General features: G+C 48.6%; 2 protein-coding genes across 6 annotated transcripts in view; one reads left to right on the top strand and one right to left on the bottom strand.

Moving 5' to 3' along the window:
* Arsg (arylsulfatase G) overlaps nt 1–4,196 on the top strand; it is a 126,758-nt gene extending 122,562 nt beyond the window's left edge. For 4 of the 5 annotated variants that reach the window (XM_029546043.1, XM_029546045.1, XM_029546044.1 and 1 more), the window contains one exon: nt 3,036–3,310. In XM_029546043.1, coding sequence (XP_029401903.1) covers nt 3,036–3,310 — 275 coding nt within the window. Of the gene's footprint in view, nt 1–3,035 lie in introns of all 5 variants that reach the window. The other variant, XM_029546042.1, reaches the window with a different exon arrangement.
* Nucleotides 4,197–4,466: 270 nt separating this feature from the next.
* The window catches only part of Wipi1 (WD repeat domain, phosphoinositide interacting 1), a 39,393-nt gene continuing 16,060 nt past the window's right edge, over nt 4,467–27,799 (bottom strand). The window contains exons 5-13 of the mRNA XM_021212334.2: nt 16,190–16,287; nt 15,136–15,228; nt 14,377–14,447; nt 13,715–13,822; nt 10,950–11,114; nt 9,535–9,642; nt 8,847–8,965; nt 8,144–8,244; nt 4,467–5,024 (exon numbers count right to left, since the gene is read on the bottom strand). Of these exons, the coding sequence (XP_021067993.1) occupies nt 4,977–5,024; nt 8,144–8,244; nt 8,847–8,965; nt 9,535–9,642; nt 10,950–11,114; nt 13,715–13,822; nt 14,377–14,447; nt 15,136–15,228; nt 16,190–16,287 (911 nt within the window). The 3' untranslated portion in view covers nt 4,467–4,976. The remainder of the gene's footprint in view (nt 5,025–8,143; nt 8,245–8,846; nt 8,966–9,534; nt 9,643–10,949; nt 11,115–13,714; nt 13,823–14,376; nt 14,448–15,135; nt 15,229–16,189; nt 16,288–27,799) is intronic.

The raw sequence follows: 27,799 nt of genomic DNA on the forward strand, positions 1-27,799 counted from the left end.
CACTCTGTAGACCAGGCTGGCCTAGAACTCAGAAATCTGCCTGCCTCTGCCTCCCAAGTGCTGGGATTAAAGGCTCTTTTTAATTCTTTTTAAGACAAAGTCTCGTGTATCTCAGGAGAGCCTCAATTCATTTTGTATCAAGGCTGGCCTTGAACTCAGAAATCTGCCTGCCTCTGCCTCCCAAGTGCTGGGATTAAAGGCGTGCACCACCACTGCCCGGCATAATTTTTATTCTTGTAAAGCATGTGTCAAGGTTTGGTTTTGCTGTTTCATATCTGATTTTTTTTCTCTCTCTCTTGAAAGAGTCTCACTTTGTAACCCAGCTTAGTCTTGAACAACAAGGGCAGACTGCCTTGGAACCTTCAGTCTTCCTGTGTCTGTGTCTTAGGGCCTGAATTAAAGGCTTGTACCACCGTGCCTGGCTCAGTCCTCTCACCTAACGGTACTCTCACTGCAAACGTCTTCTATGTGGCAGGCCGCCACCAGAGTGCCTATTTTGGTCTTCCAGCTGGGCTCTCTGGGCACTCTTTTAAGGGGTCAGCCAAGGATTCACCGGAGTTCATTGGAAGGTTTCAAGGCTTGTACTCGGTGGCAGTCTTCCTCGTAGGACTTCACCTGTCAGTTTCCGTCATTCGCGGTGACCTTAAACTCTTAAGCCACCTCAGCTTTCCTCAGGAAGTCTGCTTGTTCCACACTGCCAGTTGCAGGGAGGGGAAACCCTGGACCAGGTCCCATGCGGTGTGGGTTTCTTTGCAGGGTCAAGTCCCTTCCAGTCTTTGCCTGTCTTGATTATTCTACTACAGTGCTTTTTATTGATTTGCTACAATAGATTTCCTAGAATTCATTCTGCTAGAGGATGGTAGTTCAAAGGAGACTACTGTACTATTTCTGTAAGTGAAACTTATTATCACTGTGTACGATGTATACTTGCATGATTGTGTATGATGTATATTTGCAGGGATGTGTGCATTGCGGTATTCATGTAGAAGCCAGTGGACAACTTTGTACCATTAGTTGTGTGGGGTTTGGCTCTGTTTCTTATGGCCCATGTGGCAAGTATGTCTATGTGCTGAGCCACATTCCTTATGTGCCTCATGTTTTTTGTTTGTTTGTTTGTTTGTTTTTTGTTTTTGTTTGAGACAGGGTTTCTCTGTATAGCTCTGGCTGTCCTGGAACTCACTCTGTAGACCAGGCTGGCCTAGAACTCAGAAATCTGCCTGCCTCTGCCTCCCAAGTGCTGGGATTAAAGGCTCTTTTTAATTCTTTTTAAGACAAAGTCTCGTGTACCTCAGGAGAGCCTCAATTCATTTTGTATCAAGGCTGGTCTTGAACTCCTTATCTTCCGGTCTCTACTTCTGGATTCCAGGCATGCTCCACTATGCCCCTAGCTTGGATAATACATATTTAAAGGCAGGTTCACTATGTAGCTCTGAGCTGGCCTCGAACTCACAGATCTGCCTGCCTCTGGCTCCCACGTGCTGAGATTAAAGGCTTGTATCTCCATACTCAATAGATCACTTAGCTTTTATGAGAGTCACCCCCAACTTTTTTGTGGTTGACTGTCGAAGCTTGTGTCACTTCAAGTGCTCCTTGCTGCTGCAAAAATCTTTTTTTTTTTTGTCAATTCTAGACAAAGATAGTAATCCCTTATCCCTGCTGAACCCGAGTGTCTGCCAGAGGAGGAGACCTTCTCTGGAGGCTTTGATCTGCAGAGGGCTGTGGGATATGCTCATTCTCGGGAGTTCCAGTTTCATTTCCACCCATACTGAATGAGAAAGCTGTGTCCCTGGTGTGCTGGCTTTTGGTCCTTTTAGATTTGTCTTTGCTGGGTTGAGCTGTGGCCTTTTCTGTCATCTTGTGATGAGGAGAGACACCACAGCTGGACCCCTCTAATCGGTTGATTTATCTGTTGTGAGAATGTCCTCAGACTGGGCAGGGCTGTACACACCTGTCATCTTAGCACCTGAGAGGCTGTGTGTGGCAGGAGCATTAAGACCTTGAAAACAGCCTAGGATCTATAACAAAACTCTTGGACCCAGATGAGGGCATAAGCCCATGATAGAGGGTTCTCTGTAGGGAGTAACACGGCAAGGATTTCTCAGACGTCTGTTCAGGAAAAGAACCCTCCTCCTCCCAAGCAGTTGATGTTCCTCTCTTACTAATGTTTTACTACCAAGATGCCCAGAAGCAAACTGCTATTCAGTTACTTAGATTTCTGTTAGGCATCCTAGCTACCTTTTGCACAGAAAAAAAGGAAGGGGAAAGACACTGGAATCATTAAGATACAGTGCCGGGTGCTGGAGAGGTGGCTTATCAGTTAAGAGTACTTGCTGTTTTCCCAAGGACCTAGGTTGGGTTTCCAGCACCCATACAGTGACTCACAACTATCTGCAACTCCAGTTCCAGGGGATTAGATGCCCTCTTCTGGCCTCCGTGTGCACTGCATGCACAAGGCGTTCACACGTGGGCAAAACATCCCTACACATAAAAAGAAGTAAATATTGTCTTCCAAAGTGAGAAACGCCCCAGATGCCTTCGGCTGTCCTCTTTCGGACTGCCATGATAGCCAGATTCTCAATCTCTTGTGACAGCATCATCTTCAGGGAAAATTATCCTTCCTGACATCCACCAAGTTCAACGGTTGCTACTGGAGACGTCGGTATTCAAAATATCAGACTCGAGGGCTAGCAAGATGGTTTAGTGGTTTGATGACTTGAACTCTCTGAGGTAGAAGACTGACTCCAGAAAGTCAACAAGATTTGCTCTCAAAGGCCAGAGACACATGGTATTTGAACAGATGTTCACTGGTGAAGGCAAGTCCAAGGGGCCCAGATCGGATCCCCGCCCTCTCCGGGACAGATGATCATCACTAAAAAGACAGACTACAATCTCAAGGGCATTTATTTGGTGGGGAGAGCAGTCATTTGAATTCCTAGGTTTTGTTCCTTTAACGCGTAATCGACCGCAGATGTCCGTCCTCCTCTGGAGCTCAGGGTGGAGGCCGGATTTCACATTGTTGGTCATCCTTCCCGTAGGTGGAGCCAAAGCTTGTGACGGGAGCGTGGGTCCTGAGCAGCACCACGTCGCCCCTCTCATTTTCAACCTAGAAGATGCTGCTGCTGAAGGGGTGCCTCTACAGAAGGGGAGCCCCGAGTACCGGGAGGTGCTGCCGCAGGTCACCAGGGCTCTCGCAGATGTCCTCCAAGACATCGCTGATGACAACAGCTCCCGAGTAGACTACGCTCAGGATCCTTCAGTGATTCCTTGCTGTAACTCCTATCAAACTGCCTGCCGTTGCCAACCGGTCTGAGGGCTCATTTTTTTTTTTTCCCCCGTGAGAAACACTACTTGAAAATTGTAGACAGGGGGGGTTTACTTCCAAACTTTGGTGTGGTCATGGACGTCTGTTTTAGGAAGGAAGTTGCAGCATTCGGTTAGGAAGCTACAGCGTAGCGTTACTTCTCTCTGTGTGGACTGTCTCCTCTGCATGCAGACTCGAGAAACCCTGAGCGCTGGTACAGTGGACACAGCATGGTTAAGTACTAGCAGGTAATGGGGTCACAGCCCAGGTCCAAGCCCTGGGTTTAAAGCTTGGGTAATGACTTAAACCTCAATTGCAAGTTCATTCTGAAGGTTAAAGTAACACAGGAAGCTGCGTGTGCATCCCTGACACCGGGCAGATCCTCGCTCGGTATTTTAGTTTCTATCTCGTGTCCCCAGTTTCAGTGGCCATTTCGGCACAGACTCATCTGGCTTGCCGGTATGTAGAACTTGACCCTCTTCAATATGCATACACATCTCCGGGGATCTTGCAAAATGCAGATTCTGGAGGGGAGGGGTCTGGGAGCCTACACTGTTGCCTGGATTCCTTTGAGATGCCTTGAGCAAGCACAGCTAAACCAAAGTGAGGTCTTCCTAGGCCTTGGAGCAGGACTCATGACCCTTCCCACCTGTGACTGCCAAATGGGTGTATTATAAAGATTTAAGAGTTCGGGGCTGAAGTGGTGGTCCGTTGGTTAAGAGCTTGACTGGCTTGCTCAGTTCCCAGCACCTACATGGTAGCATAAACTGTCTGCAACTCTAATTCTAGGGGACCCTGTACTCTTCTCTGACCTCTGAGAATGCCAGACACGCACGTAGTGTATATACAAGTAGGTAAAACACTCATATATTAAAACATAATCTTTCGCCGGGCATGGTGGTGCACACCTTTAATCCCAGCACTTGGGAGGCAGAGGTAGGCGAATTTCTGAGTTCGAGGCCAGCCTGGTCTACAAAGTGAGTTCCAGGACAGCCAGGGCTGTACAGAGAAACCCTGCCTTGAAAAACCAAACCAAGCCAAAACAAAACAAAACAAACCATAATCTTTCAGCAGCAACAACAACAACAAAAGATTTGGGATTTCTTCCCAGCCCCTAAGACTTCTAAGAAACAAAATAAAAATGTAAACAACTCACAAATGCATTGCCATGATTTTATTTAATTAGTGTCCTGAATGGGACTCCAAGGAAATAAATGATTTATTCCAATCACTGCAAAAATACTTTGCCTGGCTAAAATAGTTTCTCTCTATATATGTCTGTAATATACACGAAATACAATTCTACGAGGTTTCCCACTAAGTACTTTTTTTTTTTTTTTACACAGCATACATTTGACAAGGATGTCTTTTTTAATATAAAATTCCTGTTATATACCAATATGGTTAGTTAGCATTTACACTGTGGTTTGAAGGTCTTTTAAACTGCATGGTGTGACTCCCAGCATTCCCCTTGCCCGCTGGCAGTCAAGGCTGAGGGGCTTGGGTCGGGGGCTAACTGCGGTCTATGGCTCAAGCATCGAGGCCCAGGACTCCTGCCTCCCTCCCTCCCTCCCCTCTGCCCACAGCATTGACTGCATTCCGTTTCTTCCACTTTCCTCGTTCTCTCCAAAACCACCTGACAGGGGTTGTCCTGACTTCTGAGGTGGGCTTCTTGTCAGGACTGCTTCGTTTTGCCCTTCTGACTTCCACGGCACAAGATTATCTACCAAAATCAAAACAGAATACGGCCTTACTCTTGGGAGAGGCAGGCTGGGCTCCCCAGGGGTCTGTGCTAGGTGGGTCAGCAGGGGACCCTTGGGACTTTCATATATGACCACAGACTAACCCTGACTCATGGCCATGGGAAAATCCACCCATCTCACGAAGATGTATATAACTGTAGCACAGATCCCAAGAACACTGTTTACAAACTGGGTGTGTGCACATGTGTGCTTGTGTGCATATGGGCAGTTCTTTAAAAAAGGCTCATCTTATTTGTAAACACTGACTGCTAAATGACTCTAAAGAGAACACAGAAAGCCAGCATATGTTCTTGGTTCCGGGTCGACACCGTTCTCTTGCTCACAATATTAACAATAGTGTCACAGAATACACGGGTTGCAGGCTGGCTCGCTATGGAAGCAGGAGCTGCTGGCTCTCCTCAAAGCCTCTCCCCAGGGGACCAGAGATGACGAGCTCGCTTTTTTCTTGCTGGTTTTGAGGCGAAGTCAATCGCAAAGAGGAGAGTGGTGTTAGGAGGGCAGAGGCAGTCTACTTTATAGAGAAAACTCGTGATGTCTGCTGGGCTTAAGGCAGAGCCAGAGGCCCAAAGGCCTGGCATTCCTATCTAAAAAGGAAGTGATTTGGGCTAAGCTGAGACTCTCAAGATCCTTTTGTAGTCTTACAGGCTTTTTAAAGAATTGTGAATGAAGATATGGTTTCTGGGGAAATATTTGCAAGAGGTGTACACTTCAGAATAAAGGCAACAGGGGCTTTCCTGGCAAGCCCAGCCAAACCCTCAAGCGACAGAGCCATGGCTGAGATGGCTGTACTGGACAGCAGCCAGCATCACTCTCCACCTCTGGTCCTTGTGCCTGGAGACAGAGAAGCCTGCCTGCTGCTGACCCAGGACCTCAGTCTGAACATCAGCTCCTTTCTCCATCTACCTGCGGGCTGTGGGACAGGCTGGGCCTGGCAGCCACCGTAACACCTAGCGCCTGTGGCATCGAGGCTACCCCACCCTGGCTGGAGTCTAACGACTCTAGGAACTTGTCCAGTGACAAACACTTAGCTGGCAGGGAGAATTTCTTGTGCATAAACAATTTTTGGTTTGTGTGTGTGTGTGTGTGTGTGTGTGTGTGTGTGTGTGTGTGTGTGTGTTTTGAAGCTGGGGCTGGAACCCAATGCCCATTGCCTACTGAGATAGTCACATCTCTAGCCCAGACAAGAATTCTAAATGCAGCTTAAGTCAACGCTTACAAATTTACTCAGAGAGAGAGAAAGAGAGAGAGAGAGAAAACAGCTGGTTTGTACCTGTGAGCATGCCTCAAGGCACATTCAAATGTTAGTAGCTTTGGATGTGTATGCATGCGTGTGTGTGTGTGTGTGTGTGTGTGTGTGTGTGTGTGTGTGTGTGTGTGTGTGTAGGAGGGGGCAGGTTCTGTGCATGGACCTCAGAGCCTCGTACATGCATGCCAGGCAAACACAGCATCATTAAGCCACACTCATCAACACTAGCTCTTAAGTGAAGCCTCTCTGAGTCCCCTCCCCTTGAGGAATCCCTCATTCGGGGTTATTATTTTATTTGCTTTATATGTTAATTTTCTCTAACAGGGGGCTGCCTCCTACCTGCCAATGTTCAGACTGCTCTAATTCTGTAAACAAGGAGGCTGCAAGGTCTGTTCTGACTACACTGGAGACCTCAACTGAATTTGTGATGTATAGCAGCCAAAGGGTTTTACCAAAATTGCTAAACCAGAACTGAGTGAACATCTGACCATGACCGTCCCAGGAGAGGACACCCTCTGGTCGGATCTGTCCCCACGGTCTGACTGAGAGTGCCTAGGCCCCCCGGAAGATGTAATGCCAGTTAAATAGTTAAATAACCAACTTTCAGAAGACAGACAAACTCCCTATAGTTCTAGGAAGCATCTTGGGAGCCCAAAGGCAACTGTTAGGCAGTGGGCCAACGGCTGTCTTGAAATGTATAATTAGTTGTTTTGTTTTTTAAAGAACTCCCCCTTTCCACCATTAATATATAACTGTCACTTGCTTGCAATGTATTTGGCAACTTGCCTAGGAAAGTCCAAAAATGTTCATTTCAAACCGTAATCTACGAAGCCAGTATGGAAGTCACGAATGCCTCCTGAGCCTCACCCACCTCAGAGCCCACGGGACCATTGCCTGTCTATTCCACAGGTCCTGACCTGGCATTCTGTCCATCTGAAATGATCTCAAGTTGACTATCTGGGATTTTTTTTTGTTTTTTTTTTTTTTTTTTTTTTTTAGACAAGGCCTTATATAATTCAGGCTGGCCTTGAACTCACTATGTAGCCAAGATGACCCTGAACATCTGATACCCTTGCTTCCAAGTACTGGAATACCAGGTGTGTACCGCTATGCTCAATTGTAAGTGCTGCTGGGAACTGAACCTAGGACTTCATGTGCGCTAGGCAAGCATTCTACCAACTGAGCCACATCCCTTGCCACTGGGATGTTTCCTAATGGAAATGCACAGGAGGCGCACACACTGCTACACTGTAGATGTAGATGGGAGCTAAGGAGGCCCTGACAGCCCCCAGTTCCTGAGGCCCACCCTGGCTTTATTCATGTGGTTCCCTGGTGGGCGCCTGTACCTGCTGGGGAAGTTCAAGAGATCCTGTACCAGAGCTGCAGGTGGGGTGCAAGTCAGTTCCTTCAGCCAGCTCAGAGTCCCAGACAAGACCTAGCCCCATTAACTCATCATAACAAGTAACAGGCAGCATTCTACAAAAGCAATCTTAGGCGCTTCGGAAAACCAGACACAGGCAGACACTCTGACCTCACAGGGAGCTAAGGTAGTGTATGTATAGAGACAGAGGCAAGGAGTCTAGATCTCCGAGCCATCCACACTCCCCGGGTTAGTATTTGGTTGCGGTAATGCTGTCAGGCCTCAAGTGCCACACCAATAGGCTAGCCTGCAGGATCCGAAACCGCAAAGTGGGTGCCCTGGGGCTCTGGTCATAAAGAGGATTAGCAGTTAGGAGTTAGAGCACAGGGCAGTGACTTGGCCTCTTCGGGGAGGCAAGGGTTCCTTCCAGGCATACAGATGGAATAACTCTGTTAAGGGTTCCGAATGCTCACAGGGGGAAACTCATTCTCGTCGTCAAGACACACTGGTCCCGTTGCAAACTCGTGTTCCGGAATAACTTCTCCTCGGAGCGCCCCGCCATCCTCAGAGTATCCTGGAAGTGGGAGTGAGAAATGAATCAGGAAGCACCCCATGGCAGGTGCTGGAGGGGCAGGACCGGAGAACACGGGAGAATGGCTGCCCCTTTGCCTCCCAAATAGAAGCGAGTCTAAATCCTCCCAATCCAAGCCCCTGAGCCCTGAGAGACAGACAGACAGACAGGTCTCAGCCCCCGAGCCCTGAGAGACAGACAGGTCTCAGCACCTCCTGTCCGAGACTCCAGCTCTTTGGAATGCTTCAGTGAGTAAAGGGTCGTTGGCTACTTGTTTATTTCGTGCCTTTAGTTCCAGCACAGGGAGGAGAGGCTGGTGGATCTTTGTGAGTTTGAGACCAACCTGGTCTACATAGTGAGACCCTGCGAAAAGGAAGGCATGAAGGAAGGAAGGAGGAAAGAAGGAGGAAGGAAGGAAGAAAGGAAGGAGGGAGGGAGGGAGGGAGGGAGGAAAGAAAAAGAAAGAAAGAAAGAAAGAAAGAAAGAAAGAAAGAAAGAAAGAAAGAAAGAAAGAAAGAAAGAAAGAAAGAAAGAAGGGAGTGACGGACTTGGGCTATATCCTCCTGTACTGGGGACCTGAGGGTTGAGGGCTCACCAAAGCTCACCTGGCACCGTGGAGGCTGCGGAGGTGCTGGGCCTTGCTACAGTTGCAGCATAAGATGGAGGTAAGGAAGGTCTGAGGTCATTTTCTTTGTTCTCTTCTGTTGTTCCTGAGCTAAGCAAGCTACAGGCAGGAAGAGGAAGAAGAAGTCAGTACATCCCCAGAACACCTTCATGGGAGAAGATGGAGGGGGCTCACACTCTGCTGTTTGAGAGTAAATTACCGACCCACCAGTACACTATATGATCAGCATGTACCCAAGTGGGTCAGCCAGACACCTTCAACGTTGCTTACAGCCTTCTGCTCCTCTGGTGTATTGAGGCAAGAAGGCTAAGACATGCTAATGAGGTCATGTTAATGACATGCTAATGAGGCCATGGATATGGTGCATACCTCACAGAATTTTAGAAGCTTTTAAATCGGATTCTGTGAACTCTTTCTGACTATGTGCTCTTAAGGGCTGTGCTAGGCAGCCAGGCTGAGCAGGGGACATCCCATTTGGGGTATTATGTCATCTGCCTAGGTGCTGTCCCAAAGGAGAGACATCAGAACTAAGCAAAAGGCCTGCTGGGGGCATGGCTCAGAGACTGTGAGGAGGTAGTGACAGCATGGAGAACACAGGTAGACGTCCCCAGCAGAGACAGTGCTGCACACCTGTCCCTGAACAGTGGCTAGACAATTAGAATCTTCACCTGTGGGTTTTGATTAAGACACATTCTCCTCCATCCTGCGGGTCCAAGTTGTAGATGTAAAGGTGTCCGTCGGAGGAGGCCACTAGCAACCGCGGCAGTTTCTGGATCCTGAGAGAGAAGTGAGGGATTGCTACAGATCTGGAGTCAGCTGGCAAAGCTTCATTCCCCCCATCTTCAGCACTTCTGCCTTTCATGAACTAGAGTTTATCACTTTGCCCAGTGATCCCCAGTTGGGACTCTGGCCCTGCCTCTACATTCAGACCTGATCATTTACTTCCAGGATTTGTGTGTAATGGGATGGGACGAGAGTAATGTAAGTTGACACCAGCACTTGTGAAAGGCTACTGCCAGCTTCCTGCTATCCCTCCCTAGATGGGATGTGGGCTCTGTATTACATGTCTCTGCTGTCAACGGTGACAGAGACAGAGGACGAGAACAGAGCCAGCTCAGCATCTTTGCTGGCCAGGCTTATGTGTGTGCGTTCACATGTATGCAGGTGTGTGTGTTCACATGTATGCAGGTGGGCTGCATGTGGAAGGAAGCCAGAGGCCAACCGATGTGTATTTCTCAGGCTCTGCTTCTTTTGAGCCCCAGTCTCCTTTGCTTCTGTGGCAAGCATTTTACTGTCTGAGTCATCTTTCTGGTCCCTAAAATGATTCTTCTTATGGCAGAGTCTTGATGCATATTCTGGCCTGGCACTGAACTTTCATATCCCTGGCTCGGTCTCCTGAGTGCTGGGATTAATGGTGAGCACCACCATGTGTGTGTGTGTGTGTGTGTGTGTGTGTGTGTGTGTGTGTGTGTGTTTCATTTCTTTAATAAATGCCCCTAAGCTTATGGATATAAGGCACCTGTCAGCCCCATAGGCTATGGAACTAGAACTCTGTTATTTCATCTTATGAAAACGGGGATTGTTTTGTAAGGCACTGTCATTAGAACCAAGGGTTGGTATTCACATGCCAACTTCCAGCTGCCCCCTGAGAATCCACATTAAAACCAGCAGACAGATTCTGCTCGCCCTTCCTTTCTTGGCTTCTCTCTCTCTCTCTCTCTCTCTCTCTCTCTCTCTCTCTCTCTCTCTCTCTCTCTCTCTCTCTCTCTCCTTTCTCTGTGAGTGTGTGAGTGTGTGTGTGTATGTGTGTGTGTGTGCCTGTCTATCTGTATGTGTACCACATGCAGCAGAGGCTAGAAGAGGGCATCAGACACCCCTGATGCCCCCAGAACTGGAGTTACAGGCAGCAGTGAGCCACCAGTCATGTGTGCTGACTAACTTCTGGCTCTCTGCATGAACAGGAAGGGCTCTAACCACTGAACCATCTTCCTAGCCCCATCTTTTTTTTTTTTTCTTCTTCATACATTTAGGGACTCTGTGTCCTAGGAACATACACCTGCGAGTTTGGTGGCATTGTACATACGTGGACAGGGTGCAAATGTTCTTCTGCCCAGAGAAGTTCAGGCGTCCTGTGGCGAAAGCCCTGTCCTGGTTCATCATGTCCGACACCTGGGCGGGGAGGTAGTTGGTAGCTGCCATGAACATCTTTCCCATGTAGCCGCTCCAGGTGGAAGGCTCTTCTGGGCGGCTAGGGGAGGCAATGCAGAGGCAAGGGTGGGCCTGGGCTGTGGGCACAGGCACCTTGCCAGCGATTGCCACAGTCCAGCAGTGACCTTGCCAGGCAGAGGCTGTGCCCGAGCACAGTGTTCTGGCCACAGAGACATAGTCTTCCAGCAATAACTAAAGAGCATCAGGGCCTGCATGTCCCTCAGAAGAACCGCTGTAACCCCGTTAAGAGCTTCCCCGTGCCGCTGCTTTCTTGCGTTAAAAGAGGCTTTCTGAAGATCGCTGGACTTCCAAAAGAAGGCAAAGGAAGAGATTCAGATGGAACAGATATCTGGGTCCTGTAAAATCCGCTCAGAAGCCCGAAGCAGGTTCAGGGAAGAACAGACAGATCCCTGCGAAGGCTGCCTGAGCCAGACTCAGTAGGAAGCAGGCCTGCAGGCAAGACACTTGGCTCCAGAGCCATCTGGTACCCAGCATTGAAAATATTCAGGTGCCCCGTGGGAATCTGGGAGCTTCCCTGCATGCACTGAACTTCATCTCAGGGCCTTTGTCAGACAAAGATGTCCATGAACAGTGAGCGACACAGCTGCCGTGGTGTCCCATACCATGGCCAGCACACTGGGGACTGGTTCCAGCCACCAGGTCACTCATCTGTGGGACCTGATCCTGATGTACAGCTGTGTGTGACCTTCAGACAATCCTGTCGGGGACTTGATGTTCTTGTCTGAAAGGGGCGCTTCTAGACACATCTGTACTGATGGTCCTTCTAGACACATCCGTACTGATGGTCCTTCTAGACACATCTGTACTGATGGTCCTTCTAGACACATCTGTACTGATGGTCCTAGAGCCACATGCTCTAGTGGAGTACATAAAGACAGTATATTTAAGGCTGGGACACAGCACAGATGTATAAAAAGTCCAGCAACATGAGAAGCTATGTACATGGACCAGACAGGACCACAGCGCAGAGAGAGGTGGGTAAGGGTCCTTAACATATGGTTTTCTGTTCCGTCCTTTGGAATGTAAGAACAATCACTAAACCCTCTGGCAGGCTTCCTCAGGGGAAGCAAAGCAGGCAGCCCAGCAAATGATGTGTGTCTGTGTGTTCCTGTGTTTAAATAACAAATAGTGTCTCTATGGTGGAGGGGTCTGGGAGTTGGTGTCCCTGAGGTGGAGGGATATGGGGGGGGGGGTGGCTCCTGGATCCTGCAGGTAAGGGAGCAGCTTAGATTTTGTTATCAGGGAAAAGAGAATGGAGGAGTGTGGGGAGGGGGTGTCATGTTCAAAGGAGCAGTTCCAGCACAAAGATGCATACAGGCTGGTACTGCGTGGCAAGAAGATGCATACAGGCTGGTACTGCGTGGCAAGAAGATGCATACAGGCTGGTACTGCGTGGCAAGAAGATGCATACAGGCTGGTACTGCGTGGCAGTTCCCTCAGCACTGAAAAATTCTCTCCCAGGAGGCAGGACTAAGATAAAAATGGAAGCCACCTTGCCCAAGACACACCGATGCTTCTCAGTCATGCTGAGAACTCAAGGTTCTGCCCGTGGCCACCGTTGGCTGCTCACACACAGCAGGGGTGGGAGAGGGCAGTCTCTATCCTAACCACTGACGACTGGTGGGGGATGAGGTGGGGGCTGGAGTGGGGGCAGGGCTTAGGAGTACGGACGAGGGGGGTGGGCGCTGCTCAGGTGTGGCACCTTGAGAGTGAAAGGCTGTCATAGATGGCTGCCCTCCAGGGCCCGGGCTGCCGCCACAGCCACTGAAGGTTTGGAGGCTGTTAAGTAGATACAGTCTGAGGAAAGTGTGCAGAATGAAAACCTTAGGTTTAACTTTAAAAAAAAAAAAAGTCCTCCTCGGCTCACGTTTTGAAGTTGGTGGCACTGTTGTGATAGTGGCGAAGCCTCTGGGAGGGGAAGACTCGGCTAAGGGAAGAAGGTCACGAGGGAGTGGATCTCGGAGGGTCATTTGAGTCCCCTGACCCAGCCTAGTCCCTGCTCTGCAAAGATGGGAAGAACCACAACCACCGGGCTCCTGCCCTCCTGAACCCTGCCGCACCGTCCCCGCCATGCCCGGTTGGAAGTCCCCCGAAAAGCCAACCTTTCCTCTCCCACAGTTTTCCTGGAAGGCACTGTGGTCACAGCACTCACAGCTGGCGGCAACATGGACACTAACGCTGTTACTGTATCTATCGTTCACTGGTTACCACAGCTGCATCAGCTGAAGTGTGTTGGTCCCAGGCAGGGCACAAGATGCTTCACATCAACAACAAACTTACCAGGTCCCACCCCCACCCCCATCCCGCTCGAGGTGCAACCATAATTATGTGCTTGTTTAACAGGCAGAGGGAAAGTGAGCCTCGGAGACCGAACGTGCTTCCCAGCATCTCACAGCTCAAAGCAGGCTGAGCCGAGAGGTAAGACTCAGGATCCCTGACCTAGATGCTGGGCTTCTGTGCAGGACGCAACAAAAACATTCTGCCAGCACGGACTCTACTACACTGGCAACGACACAGCAGCCGGGCCCAGCTTAAAAGTGAAGCTCCAACAAGCACATGCAGAATAACAGGGGGCTACTCCTTTGGTCTGGTAGGAATTCTGCCTGGCCCCACACTTGCCTGTCTGTCAGGTGTTCCATCTTGAAGATGTGCACGGTCTCCGTGTTGCTGGAGGCACACAGGAACTGGGAGTCCATACTGAACACCAGAGAGCTGATTGTCACATACCTAGAGACAGCAACACATGGGCCGATAAGCCAGAATAGGGAGGGGCATCACCTCACAGTTCTGAGAGGGAAATGTGTCTTGAAGAACCAAGCTATTCTAACCCCCCCCAACCCCACCCACAACAGTGTGCTGTTCATGTTTAAAAAGCCACATGGGAGAGATTCAGGGGGAGCCCCAGGCTTAGGTAGAACCCACAGGGCCTGGCCCTTCCTCCCAGCCAGTGGATGGGAGCCCTGCTTCCTTAGCCTGTGGACCTCTCCAAGGTGCTCTGAACAGACCCAGCTGTGAGACATTGTTTCCAGAGTATGACTTGCTGGTCCTCTGCTTTCTCCCCTGCTGGCCTCCCTCCCATGGCCATATCAAAGGACCCTGACTTCTGGTCTCAAGTCTCAGCATCAAGCACCCCCTCTTCTTTGCTCCACCCCCCCTTGGGGCCCTGAGTCAATTATTGGAAAGCATGTAACCCCTAGGAGGAGGCTGTAGGGCCTGCCCTTTCCTCTCCCAAGCCAGCTGCCAGGGAGATTTTTACGATGGGATGGACACTGGACACAGACCTTTTCATTCCTCGACGAAACTCATAGAGCTTCTGCCCCTCTGGAACAGAGAACACACGGATGACAGTGCCCTGGAAGAGAAAGCAGATGGCTTTTTCCTAAGCACAAATGCTCCACGCAGAGATGAGGTCCCTTCCCAGGGCAGTTTGCTCTACTGGCTTTGAGCATCTGTCTCTGAGGAGGAAGCACAAAGCTTTGGGGTGCAGGGCATTTTTATTTGTATATGTGCCAAATATGAATTTTTGGAACTCTGTGTACTCCGTGTTAAATTCCCTCCCCAGCCTTGTTCAAGGCTCTCAGTGTGTATGGTGTGTGTGTGTGTGTGTGTGTGTGATCACAAACTGTTCTGGGTTTATAGACTACTCTACCCCTGCTTATTCAAATATATCTGGCTTACATGGCATTTGAAATGTAACTTGATCACCTTCTTTGTTTATTCTGGTCAACAGAGTCCAATCTCTCCACATCTGTGGACAATGGGGACATGTATCCTTATCTGGGGACAACAGGCACATGAACCTCTCAGTAAAACCACAAGTTTTTATGCCAAGTGTTGTGCTTCTGTCAGCCTTTGATATGGACAAACCCACTGACGCACCACCGCAGGCAGGGTCCAGACAGCCTCACCCTGAAACCACTTCTGAGGAGGTCTAGAGACCCGTGAGTCTTCATGTTGTTATTTCTGGTCCAGCCGCACTCTGGGCACCTCAGTAGGGATTCTGCAAGCCCAGGCAGGAGACAAAGCCAGAATGCACTTACTTTTTCAGACGCGCTGGCTAGCTTGGAGCCCGAGGAGTTGAAGGTGATAGCGGCCAGCGTCCCCTCGTGGGCAGCAATGGTGCACACCGTTTTCTGTTGGTGGTGGGGAGACGTGGAGATCAATACTGGTGAAGGGGAAAGATGAGTTTCCTCCCCTCTCCTTGCTCTCGCCCTTGTCTCCCTGCTCACCACTGGGCTACTTGTGGAAAGACTGAGAATCATTTCCTATGGAGCTCTGCTAGTAGAGACCCCTCTCCCCCCCCCCCCCATCCCTGACCTCTCTCTGTTTTGGTGAACCAATGAGTTTATTGAGGGCTTCTTACAGGGACCTGGGCAACTTAGCAGTGGCTATGCTACTGAAGAAAATGTCTCCCCTACCCCCACCATAGCAAATTAATAGCTTATATGGAGCTGGTTCTCATAAGCCCCTTGCCCCAGCCCCTCCATGACAGGCCTGATCTAGTGCAGGTGTCAGGGTTACTGGCAATCTGTGTTATGTCCAAAAGGCAGAATTCTATAACGATCCACCCTTTCTCCTGGGTCTTCTGTCCTTCCCATCCCATCTTCTGTGACATTCTCAGAGCTGTGTGTGTGTGTGTGTGTGTGTGTGTGTGTGTGTGCATGGGTGTGTGTAATCTTATGCCTATTCCTTACCCTGTCTTTGGGAAGGTGGATGACCAGCTGTATGCCTGACACAAAGCCAGGCTCTTAGGGGATCTTTCTGCTTGCTTCTTTAGGGGATTTCCAGAGTGATCCTGCCCTGCGCTATGAAACCCCGGGGAGCAGAGGGGAGCATAAGCAGATGGACTGTGAGCTGTCACACTGATTTCACTGTAGGCAGGTGTTCTGCCTTGTTCTGGCACCTGCCTCACAGCGACGTGATACTGACTGTGAGCTTCAACACAGATGCCCTTTCTTTTCCTTCACCCAACCGCTGCAGCCAGAGAGCTCCCAGATACAGCTCACCCCACTGCAACAGGGCCTCCTTATCAAGTCTATTCACCAGCTGGCCAGGGCAGGCAGGCTGGTACACCAGGGACTGCTGTGAACTTACCAGGGAGTTTCCATCATAGAGTACAATCTCCCCTGTACTCTGGCTTCCAGGATAGGCCAGGTAAGAGTTGGAATGGTTGGTAGAGAGGGCACAGAGACCTGGCAAAGAGCACACAGCATGAGGCCAAAGGAGCACGGCTGGAAAGGGCACCTGAAAACCATGTGTCTCTACTGCCACCTGCTGGCGAGGAGAGGAACATGCTCGAGTATTTCTGTAGCTTGTTCTAGTCCTTGACTTTCTTTTTGTCACCCACACCCCGGGGTCATGTAGCTGAATAGGGACACAGTCACAGAAGGTTGACAATCATGAAACGTTTTTGAATGCACACAGGCAAAGATTAATTCGGAGTGAGGTACACACGGGATCTGGGGTGTTTCTGCAGTACCAGCTAGCCTTGGTTCTGAACACACAACATGTACACACAGTATGCACACTGCCAACACACACAGCCTTCCAAGCACCTTGGTTCAGACTCGTGGCTACCATATGCTGAGAGCTGCAGGGTTTTACTCTACACAAACTTCCCTACCTTTAGAGAAAAAGCAGGTTAATAGGAAGCAGAGACCTTCAATGTTTCCCCACACCGCCTGGAATGTTACTATCAAATTGGTATCGTCTTGTGTTAGAAAAGTTTGGAGCTGAGACTGAAGGAAGGACCATCCAGAGACTGGCCCGCCCAGGGATCCATCCCATAAACAACCACCAAACACAGACACTATTGCTGATGCCAACAAGATTTTGCTGACAGGACCCTGATATAGCTGTCTCCTGTGAGGCTGTGCCAGTGCCTGACAAACACAGAAGTGGATGCTCACAGTCATCTATTGGATGGAGCACAGGGTCCCCAATGAAGGAGCTAGAGAAAGTATCCAAGGAGCTGAAGGGGTTTGCAGCCCTATAGGAGGAATAACAATATGAACTAACCAGTACCCCCAGAGCTTCCTGGGACTAAACCACCATTCAAAGAAAACACATGGTGGGCCTCGTGTCTCTAGCTGTATATGTAACAGAGGATGCCTAGTCAGCCATCAATGGGTGGAGAGGCCCTTGGTCTTGAGAAGATTCTATGCCCCAGTATAGGGGAATGCCAGGGTCAGGAAGGGGGAGGGGTGGGTTGGGGAGCGGAGGCGGGGGAGGGGATCGGGGATTTTCAGAGAGGAAACCAGGAAAGGGGGTGGCATTTGAAATGTAAATGAAGAAAATATCTAATAAAAATATATTAAAGTCATAAGAAAAAAAGAAATTGTTCTCTGAATTGCTGGTTTGAATTTCATTTTAAAATGGTTAAATGAACTAAGGCGGTGGTGTTACACATATGCTTTTAGTCCCAGCACTCGGTCTACACAGTGAGTTTCAGGACAGCCAGGGCCACACAGGGAAACCCTATCTTGAAAAACAAAAACAAAAAAACAACAACAACAAAAAAAAAAACAAAACAGAAAGTTAAATGAACCTTGGCTTGGGATTTGAACACAACTCATGAAATGCTCCTAAACATATTTCTTAGTTTTTGAAGTAATGCTTTTGGCACTATCAACTATAAAATAAAAATACAGTATCATATGTTCAGCTGAGATTTGATTACTCATGTGAAAAGAAACAAGCCCTTCTGTGTCATTCGTGTGGAAACATTACTGTCTTCAATAAATGGTGGGATTATACCTGAGAATTATTTTAAAGCAAATTTATGATCTATTATCAGTCAGTGTTTGATACGTATACCTATTATATCTGCATATATGCTCGGAGCCATTTAAAAACAAAATTCTTGAACTGAGAAGGGCCTGTTATCAGGAAAAGTTTAAGAAATCCCGTTCTGAACAAAGGATTTGAATCAAGAAAATCTGCAGGAGACCTCTTGACTTGACACTGGCAGTAACCCCTCCACGGCTAAGCACTCAGACCTCGGGATACAAAGAATATTCTTTCACATTTTTCAGCCCAAGGCACTGAATCAAAGCCCCCCCCCCCCCAATCCCATTCCCCCCTGGAGCCCTGTGAGAGTTCACTCCTAACCGGAACAGGACTTCCCAGTGGGAAAGGTCAGCATGTTTTAGCTTTTTCTGTGCTCGATTAAATACAGTTAGCTAGGAACTTCACGTTGAACTACCGGAAAGGCAAACATCACCCACACTGATAAGGGAGGGCGGAGCCTCCTTGGAGTGGAAGTCACTGGAGGTCTGCACTTTGGTTGAGGCAGCAAGCCTGGCCTTTGAGAGAGGATTTGGATCAGAATATGTTGGATGCTTCGATCCATAGCTTTTGGAAGTAAAGGAAGCCAAGGAAACTCTGAAGTGACACAAGCCATTTTTATTATAAGGATAATTGGATGGCGGGGGGGGGCAGTGTCCCTGCAGCACTGAAGGGAGGCTTCTCACCAATGACTGAGATTAGCAGTCATACACAGTAGCGACTGCAGAGCCAAAGCTTAACCGGAAAATGCTCTTCAAGAAGATCGTATGAGAGACATCTTCTTAAATAATAATAAACACAACAATGCTGGCTAGCTTTGTGGTAAACTGGTGTATTCAGTGGGTTCTTATAAAAAGCATTTGTAAAATTCTAGACCCAGGCTAAAAGGCTCCTTACTTATCCTGCAGGGGAGGAGACCAGAGAGGGGGGGACAAAACCAATTATGACTTGAAACTAGGTCCTGCTTCCTGCTCTGGCCTCTGAGTATACAGCCAGGCCTCTGTCTGCGCTTATCTCTTGCTGCCCAGAACTCCACGAGGAGGCTGGCTGCCTGCCCTTAACTGCAGATGCCAGCACAACTGTGAGCCCCTACCTGGTCAAAGTCACTCAGGGGCCTTTGGTGCCATGAGAGGCCACCTTCCCTGCTGCTGTGTGAGCCTCTGCTCCCCACTCTGTGAGGGCTCCAGATGTAATTTCAAGGGCAGGTGGGGGTGGACAGAGGCACTCTGGCCCCGAGACATGGAAGAGGGAACGAGATTACATGGGTGGGTGCTGGGTGGGACAGTGGTGGGGGACAGAGGAACTTGTTGACTGAACAGAGTGCTTGTGATCTTACAGGGAAGTGCTAACAACCCCGTGAGGAAAGAAAAAACAAAAACAAAAAACCAGCCTTAAAAGCATAGAGAAGGGGGCCGGGTAGAACTCTTCCTTTATAAGCTAGAAGGCCTGGATTCAGAGCCTAAGATCCATGTCAAACAAACGAACACCTAGTTTTACACACATGCGCTCGCGCGCGCGTGTGCGCGCGCGCGCGCGCGCACACACACACACACACACACACACACACACACACACACACGCACGCACACATACCCCCCAAGATGAGTAGTCACTTCATTATCAATAGGAATAACTCCAATGTAAAAGGGCAGCTAGAGATAGAGAGGTGGCTCAGCGGTTAAGAGCACTGGCTGCTCTTCTCAGGGACCCCCCAGGTTTGATTCCCAGCACCCATGTGGCGACTCACAGCTGTCTCTAACTTCCATTCTAGGGGGAATCCGGTGCCTTCTTCTGGCCCCCACCGGCATCAGGCTCACTATGGTGCACAGATTCTCATACAGGCAAAACACCCATACACATAAAACATTTTTTTTGAGGAAGCTAATAAATTCAGGTGAGGAGATGGAAATGCTGGAAAACTGTACAGGGGTGTGAACTGGGGTAGTGAATGTGTTAGAGTGCAACCTGGGAGGTCTCAGAGGTTAATCACGGTTATCACATGACCTGGAAATTCTACTCTCACACACACACCAGAGAGAAATGAAATCAATGTCCACACAAAACACTTACATATGAATGGGTGCACTTAACAATATCCATTTGCACCAAAAGATTGAAATACAGGTGGGAGACTCGGGAGTAGCTGAACGGAAATTAAGGATGTAGGGAAACCCACAGCTTGGTAAACTAATTTAGAACCTTTTCTTTTTTAAAGGGGGAGTTTGAATATAGCCACTTGGAAAGATGCTTTCCCAAGAAGATATGGGTTATTAAATGAAAATCTCGATCTCAGGCATGACCTCTCTATAAGTAATTGATCAGTGAGAACCCTGAAGTGCTCCCCCAAAACATGGGCTTTTGGTTGCTTGCCATAACTAGGCGGTAAGATACTATTACTGATGTTCAACACACATTGGTTACAGGACACAAGGACATCAGGCTTGAACTGTCCTGGAAACTTCCTCCGTGCAGGCCACCAGAGGAGAAAGGCCATCAGTAGTATAACCCAGTGGGAAGCCCTGCATGTCACAATACCAACCTAACAGATAAGAATGACCCACTGTGGCAATGGTGGTGCAAAGGTTATGGAGACCGCTGACAGCTTTTGGTTAAATCTGAGACCTACTCTACAAGAGAGAATTGACGTCTGGGGCTGTAAAGCTGATCAGAAACCCACAGCTTTGGAGGCCACAGGCCCCAGAAGGAATGCTCTACTGTGGACTTGCTGAATGGATGTGTGGTCAAACTGCCTTCTAAATATTTATGTTTGTACACACAGATCAGTGCTGCCGTCATCCTCGGCCCGATCACCAGGCAGAAGTGAGCAAAGTACTGAGACTAAGTGATCATGGAGTACTCAGCCCAAACTGGGGCATCTATGAGAACCTTCCCCTACCCAAGGCTCACAGAACACAGAAGAAGGGGAAGAAAGATTGTAAGGAGGGAGAGGAGCGATATAAAATGCTGCCTGCTGGACGTGACGTGACAATAGTACTCACGAACTCATCATACAAGATCAAGCCAACAGCATCAGTCAACATTCCCATGAGGGAGCACCAATGGACTCAGTAGGTTACACCACCCCCCCCCCAAAAAAAAGACCTGAAGCAAGGATTGGGAGATGAAATTGCCCAAGAATGAAAACAAAGATATTCTCTTCTATTTTTTACAAGATGGAAACAACCCATTTGAACCAACAAATGGGGGTATACCATGTCCTTCCAACGGATAGTCTTTGCCAATAAGAAGGTGTGAAACCTAATGTGAAGCGATAGAGATGAGCCTTGGAGACAGCAAGCAGAAGGCAGTCCTGAGGGACCACACGAAATGCTCAGTGCAGGTCAATGTTTAGTGACAGGAGGAGACCGGGCCTTACCCACAGCTAGGGGAATATGAGGCAGCGGCTGAGAGGCGTAGGGTGTCTTGGAGGAAGGGTGCCGAAAATGTTCTAAAATTAAATGTGGGTCTGATAAGACAGCTTGCTGCCAGGCCTGACAACCTGAGTTAGATCCCGGGAGCCACGTGGTAGAAAGAGAGAAGTGACTCCTGAATGTCGTCCTCTGACCTCTGCATGTGTGTGCAAACAAGTGTCATAGAATACACACAACAAACATACAACATTCAAAATACTTGGTAATTAAATCACGACAATGGCTATACCCTTCTGTACATACAGCAAAGCCTAGGATGTACTTCATTTATCTTTTTACTTGTGTGTGTGTGTGTGTGTGTGTGTGTGTGTGTACCACGTGTGCACAGGTGCCCCAGAGAGTCACATGGGATTCTCTGGAGCTGGAGTTAAGTCACCCTGAAATGGGGATTAGGAACCACACACTCAGGGTCCTTTGGAAGAACAGCAAGAGTTTTTAACTGCTGAGTCATCTCTCCAGCCACAGACTATTCACTTTAAATGAGTGGATTCTATGATATGTGCATTATATATCAACACAGCTTTGGGGTGGAGAGAAATAATTTTGATTAGTGTCTGTATTAACGACCATCTCCTGTAAACATGAACATTCAAATATGTCCATCTTGTTGTTGCTTTCCTTTCTCTCTCCTCTCTCTCTCTCTCTCTCTCTCTCTCTCTCTCTCTCTGGTTTTTTGAGACAGGGTTTCTCTGTGTAGCCCTGGCTATCCCTGAACTCACTCTGTAGACCAATCTGGTCTCAAACTCAGAGATCTGCCTGCCTCTGCCTCCTGAGTGCTGTGCCCAAACATTTTTGATTGCCCATCTTACCCTCTCCCACCTCTTTCTCTCTCTCTTTTTTTCTGCCCCCCTTCTCGGGGAAGTACAGAAGTTCAGGACATTTTGGATGACGGGAACAGGCTAAGGATACAGTTCCCCAACAGGCTCCTGCCCTGCTCTGCTTGGCTCTTTCAGGCCAGCTTCCCATCTGAAGTGAAGGGCTCCCATGATGGAGTTCCCTAAGAAACCAGGTCTTTGCTTATCTACCTCCCCCCTTTGAAACTATGGAGAGCATCCTTGTGGCTGAGGGAGCCAGGAGTCTTAGGCCAAACACTTGTAGTTGCCTTTTGGAATTTTAGGTCAAGATATAACTATCCCAAGGAGGAAGAAAGGCTTCAAGCTAACTTTGAATTTTTCTGTCACACCCTGTGTAGAATTAGATGTAGAGTTTCTCTAACAAGAAAGGGACAAAGGGTAATGGTAAAGACAGGTGTCCTGTGACATTCAACCCCTTACTAGACAGCTTTGCTTCTGGGCTTGCACTCTGACACCCCACATGACTTCAGAGAGATCCTAAACAGACCTGTGCAGACTTACAGACTTAATGAAGTGCCCAGCGATGCTTAGCTGAAGCTCCTTCGGCTGTCCATCCCATCCCATCCCATCCCATCCCATCCCATCCCATCCCATCCCATCCCATCCCATCCCATCTGAGTACCCTCCCCCACAGTACCATCCAAGTCTCAGAACAGTTCCAACCAGCTGCATGGATCTCTTTTCTGGAAATTGCTCCTCCAGGTACAGCCATGACCAGCCCACAGTTTTCTGTCTCTGTCACTGGTGCCACATAAAATCATTTCTTAAATCAAAGTGGGCTCTTTCTTTGATATTATTTCCTAGTATAAAAGTGCTGGTGGCAAAGCCCAGAAGACACAGAGGAGGGGAAAAGGAAAATAAAGAAAAGAAAAAGGCAGCCACATTTAAAACTCAGGTTTTCTCTTTCAGCGTTTGACCATTTTTCTATGTAGGCATGAGGGTGTGTGTGTGGGGAGACATGCATGTGCCAAGATATGCGTGTGGAGGTCAGAAGACATGAGGGAACAAGTCCTCTTTTTTGTGGGGTCCCAGAGGTCCAGCTCATGTCCTCAGGCTTAGGGCCAAGTGGCTTTAGCTGCTGAGCCATCTCACCGGCCCAGGTGTGGGGTTTTGATGTGGTTTCTGGTCTTGTTTTAGACTTGATGCATATTTCTGTAAATAGCTGTTTTTTCGCTGCGATTGTTTGCCTAGAATTCTCCCACATCTGGAGAAGGCTCATTATTAACTCAAGCATCACATGACTGGAACTGTAAGGCAGCCCTCCATCCCTCTCCGTCACATGCCCGACTGTAGGCAGCTCCGCGGGAACTGCTTCATAAGGCAGTTATGCCTCTGAGGACACTCTCCAGGGCTAGAGGCTGCAGCTCACTGATACAGTGTGTGGAGCTGTGTAAGGTCCTGGGCTCCAGCCCCACCACACTTACTCAACATGCTTTCCAATTTCCAGAGACAGAAAGTCAAGAAATCCACTGAGTGTGGTGTGGTGGTGCCCACCTATCAGACCTGTACTCGGGAGGCTGAAGCAGAAGAACTGCAAGTTTGAAGTCAGCCTGGGAAATAAGACCTTATCTCAAAAGACTCAGAAGAGAGCTGGAGAGATGGTTCAATGGTTAACAATACTGACTGTTCTTCCAGACGTCCTGAGTTCAAATCCCAGCAACCACATGGTGGCTCACAACCACCTGTAATGAGATCTGACACCCTCTTCTGGTGGTCTAAAGACAGCTACAGTATACTTACTTATAGTGATAAATAAATCTTTGGGTTGGAGTGTGCGGGGTCAGAGCGAGCAGAGGTCCTGAGTTCAATTCCCAGCAACCATGTGATGGCTCACAATTATTTGTATAGCTACAGCGTACTCATATACATAAAATAAATACATCTTTAAACTCAGAAGCTGGGCGGTGGTGGCGCACGCCTTTAATCCCAGCACTTGGGAGGTAGAGACAGGCGGATTTCTGAGTTCGAGGCCAGCCTGGTCTACAAAGTGAATTCCAGGACAGCCAGAGCTACACAGAGAAACCTTGTCTCAAAAAAACAAAACAAAACAAAACAAAACAAAACAAAACGAAAGACTCAGAAGAAAAGAAGACAAAAGAAAAGAAAGAAAAGACAAGAGAAAAGAGAGAAAGGATTGTCCCGTGTACTGCAAGCACTTTCTGCTGCCCTGGTTGGAGACTGTTTACATTCCGACTGTTTCCATCTGCAGAAAGGCGATGTGCTGGCCAACAATCCTGGGCTCTCTTGTATGAGCACAGGGATGTGTGATCCTGAATATTCACTGTCTGAAGTGGTCAGTCAGTCTGTCCGAGGTGGTCAATCTGTCTGTCCGAGGTGTCAGTCTGTCTGTCTGAGGTGTTCAGTCTATCTGTCTGAGTGGTCAGTCTGTCTGAGATGGTCAGTCTGTTTGAAGTGGTCAATCTGTCTCTGAGGTGGTCAGTCTGTCTGTCTGAGTGGTCAGTCTGTCTGAGATGGTCAGTCTGTTTAGTGGTCAGTCTGTCTGTCTGAGGTGGTCAGCCTGTCTGAGTGGTCAGTCTGTCTGTCTGAGTGGTCAGTCTGTCTGTTTGAAGTGGCCAGTCTGTCTGTCTGAGGTGTTCAGTCTGTCTGAGGTGTTCAGTCTGTCTGTCTGAGTGGTCAGTCTGTCTGTCTGAGGTGGCCAGTCTATGCCTTCCACCACACCCAGCTGTTCTACCACTGGTAGGGTTTTCATGGAGATTTCCACTCTTTCCTGCTCAGGGCACAGACTGCTGGCTGGCAGGAAATTAACTCTCAGCTTGGTCTGGCCAAACTCTTTAAAGGAAACAGCCTGTCATCTTAGACCCAAGGAGAACAGGCATGACACACACACAGAGAAAGAAGGAAATTTACAGTCACCGTAGACACTGAGCACCAAGCAAGCAGGGAATTCCTTATAGTCCTTCTGACCCCCAGCCCCAGACGGAAACACTCAGAGCTTGTGCGGTAAAGCCAGTGTTTCCATAGAAAACAAGACAAAGCGCGCATACGAGAAGGCTCTGGGCGCCCAGTGAGTCATTCTCTTCCTAGTACAGAGGCCTCTGATGCTTGCTGAGGGAAACTGGTGTGTTGTCCTGAGAGGGGCTGCCGTCTGGGAGGAAGGGGACTAGGGAGTGAGGCTGGCTGATCAGACATATACAGAGGACCTTGGCTTATTTACACGTGATGTCAGTTCTCACAAGTCAGAAACCGTCACCCCAGTTCACTGCCATGAAAGGCAGCTCAGAGGAAGCAACGGTGGCAGCTGTGCATGTTGGGTTTGAGACTATTTGGGGCTATTGGTCTAAAAGGACATTAGGTATCTAAATGGATGTGCTGTGGTTAGCTTGCCTCCATTTTTTAGGTGAATTAATCAACACGTCCATGAATCCTGTTGTAAGATTTATCTTTTATATTTCTCGTGTTTTTCTGCAGGGGGCAGGAAGCAAGGTCTCAACTATGTAGCTCTATCTATCCTGGAACTCAATTCCCAGGCTGGCCTCAATTCACAGTAATCCTCCTGCTTCAGCTCCTGAGAGCTGCAATTCTGGGTGTGTATCACCACTCCTGTGTCTAACTTTCTTGAGATGAAAGTGATTCAGTTTTGGCAGGGGTTAAGCTATACACTGTGATCCCAGCATTCAGGAGGCAGAGGCAGGAGGATCAAGAGTCTGAGGCTAGCCTGGGCTACATAGTAAGATCCTGTCTCAACAAACAAGACTTAATCCCTTTCATCAAGAGCACAAATAACCTCTTGCTTTTAATTAATTTTCTCCTCATTTTTTACCTCACTGCTAAAATTAAGCAACCAATGAGTTTTCTGGGCTGCAGAGAAGTGACCACAGTCACACTTTGCAAACCAACATTCCAGCCAAGGATAGACTACACACACAGCAGTATATACACACACAACAGTATAGACTACACACACAGCAGTTTTCACCTTACAGCCTGAGTTTTCTAGGCTACATCATCTAGGTTTGCACAAGGAGACTGTGAGGTTCCCAGTCACAAAACCAACAAACGTCATGGTTCTTGGCACTCGTTTGGTTATTACGGGGCACATGTCTGTATACTGGATTACAATTAAGAGTAAGAATTGTTTCCCTTTTCCTGTGGTGGGCTGTGCTTCCACACTGAAGCTGCTCTGACCTGCAGCCACAACAGCCAAGACAGAGTGTGAGGCAGGAGATGGGTTGGCTGCACCCCAAGTACGCTGCTCTCTTTAGAGAAATGAGCACCAAGGTGGAGCATAGCTTTCTGTGTGCTGTTGATCGTCCTCAAACCCAGCAACATGCAGCTCAGGCCCTCTCCTCGGGTCTCTGCCCGGAGTCGGGCATTTCTTATACCCACCACAAACGCACAGCTTCTTTTGCATTGTTACAGTGAGGGCGAGTCACCCCTTCAGGCCCTGCTGGTAGGACCTCTGCTTTCGACTGGCCCACATCAGCTGGGGCTGGGTTCCTGGTAAGCAGAGGGTTTGTCTGTCCTTGCTGGGGCCTGCTGGCGCTGGGCACCTAGAACCTTTATGGTCTCCTAGATTGGTTCAACCCTTCATTCCTAAAAGGCTAAAATGCTAACTGAATCCCTCCCTGGTGAAATATGCTTTGAAGCCATTAACTCGTAGACTTTACGCTTTTCCTTTTCAGTGCTGGGGATGGAACACACGGGTGTGGGTAGCCAGCCAAACACTTTACCACCACCACCATTCCCAGCCTCTCTCGGAACTTTGTGACGGCCTTAACATCTTTTTCAAAACTTATTTTCGCTTATTTATTTTCACACGTGTGAGCATTTTGCCTGCATGATATTCTGAACTAGAGTTATGGAGGGCTGTGTGCCGGCACGTGGGTCCTGGGAACTAAACACGGGTCCCCTGGAAGGAGAGTGAGCTCTAACCACCGAGACCTCTAGTCTCCAGCTCCAGCCTCAGGAGGGGACAGGAGTGGCCTGGTGCTAGGGAATGTATCAACAAGCATGTGTGAGATCCTCTGACCACACATGCACACACAGCCCTCTGATATCAACAGCAAAGGGTATTTACATCATCAAGAAGGGAGGGAAAGGAGACAGGGAGGCGGCGGGGGTTGGGGGTAGGGTGGGGAATTAGCAATTATCAGCAAGCCCCGTGCCTGTCACCTTCACAGACCTCACCTGGTTTAATTCTCAGAGTAGGCTATGAGATGGCTGTTACCAACAAGGAAACCAAGACTCACAAACCCACTCGTGTGGGGCCACAAAGACTGTGAAATTTCATCAAAAGTCACAGGATTGGGAAACTTAAGAGTAAAATGAAGAAGTCATTTAGTGACATTGAGTTAGAACCCAGCTTTTATATTAAACATTCTTTCATTAGAATTTTTTTTTAGATTTTAAAATCGTATGTGTATGAATGTTTTGCCTGCATGTGTGTATGTGCACCATGTACGTATATATTTGGTGTACCTACATATTTGTATGTGCCCGGTACCTGTTGATCTCAGAGGAGGGTGTCTGCTCCCCTGGAACTGGAGTTGTGAGCTACCACGTGGGTACAGGACAACACTGCTCTAATTGATGACTTATTAATATTAACCTGGGTTGTTAGATGGATCCACAGACTACTCTGGTGTGTGTGTGTGTGTGTGTGTGTGTGTGCG

This window comes from Mus pahari, chromosome 14 (genome assembly GCF_900095145.1).
Source record: "Mus pahari chromosome 14, PAHARI_EIJ_v1.1, whole genome shotgun sequence".
In the NCBI taxonomy this organism is placed as follows: domain Eukaryota; kingdom Metazoa; phylum Chordata; class Mammalia; order Rodentia; family Muridae; genus Mus; species Mus pahari.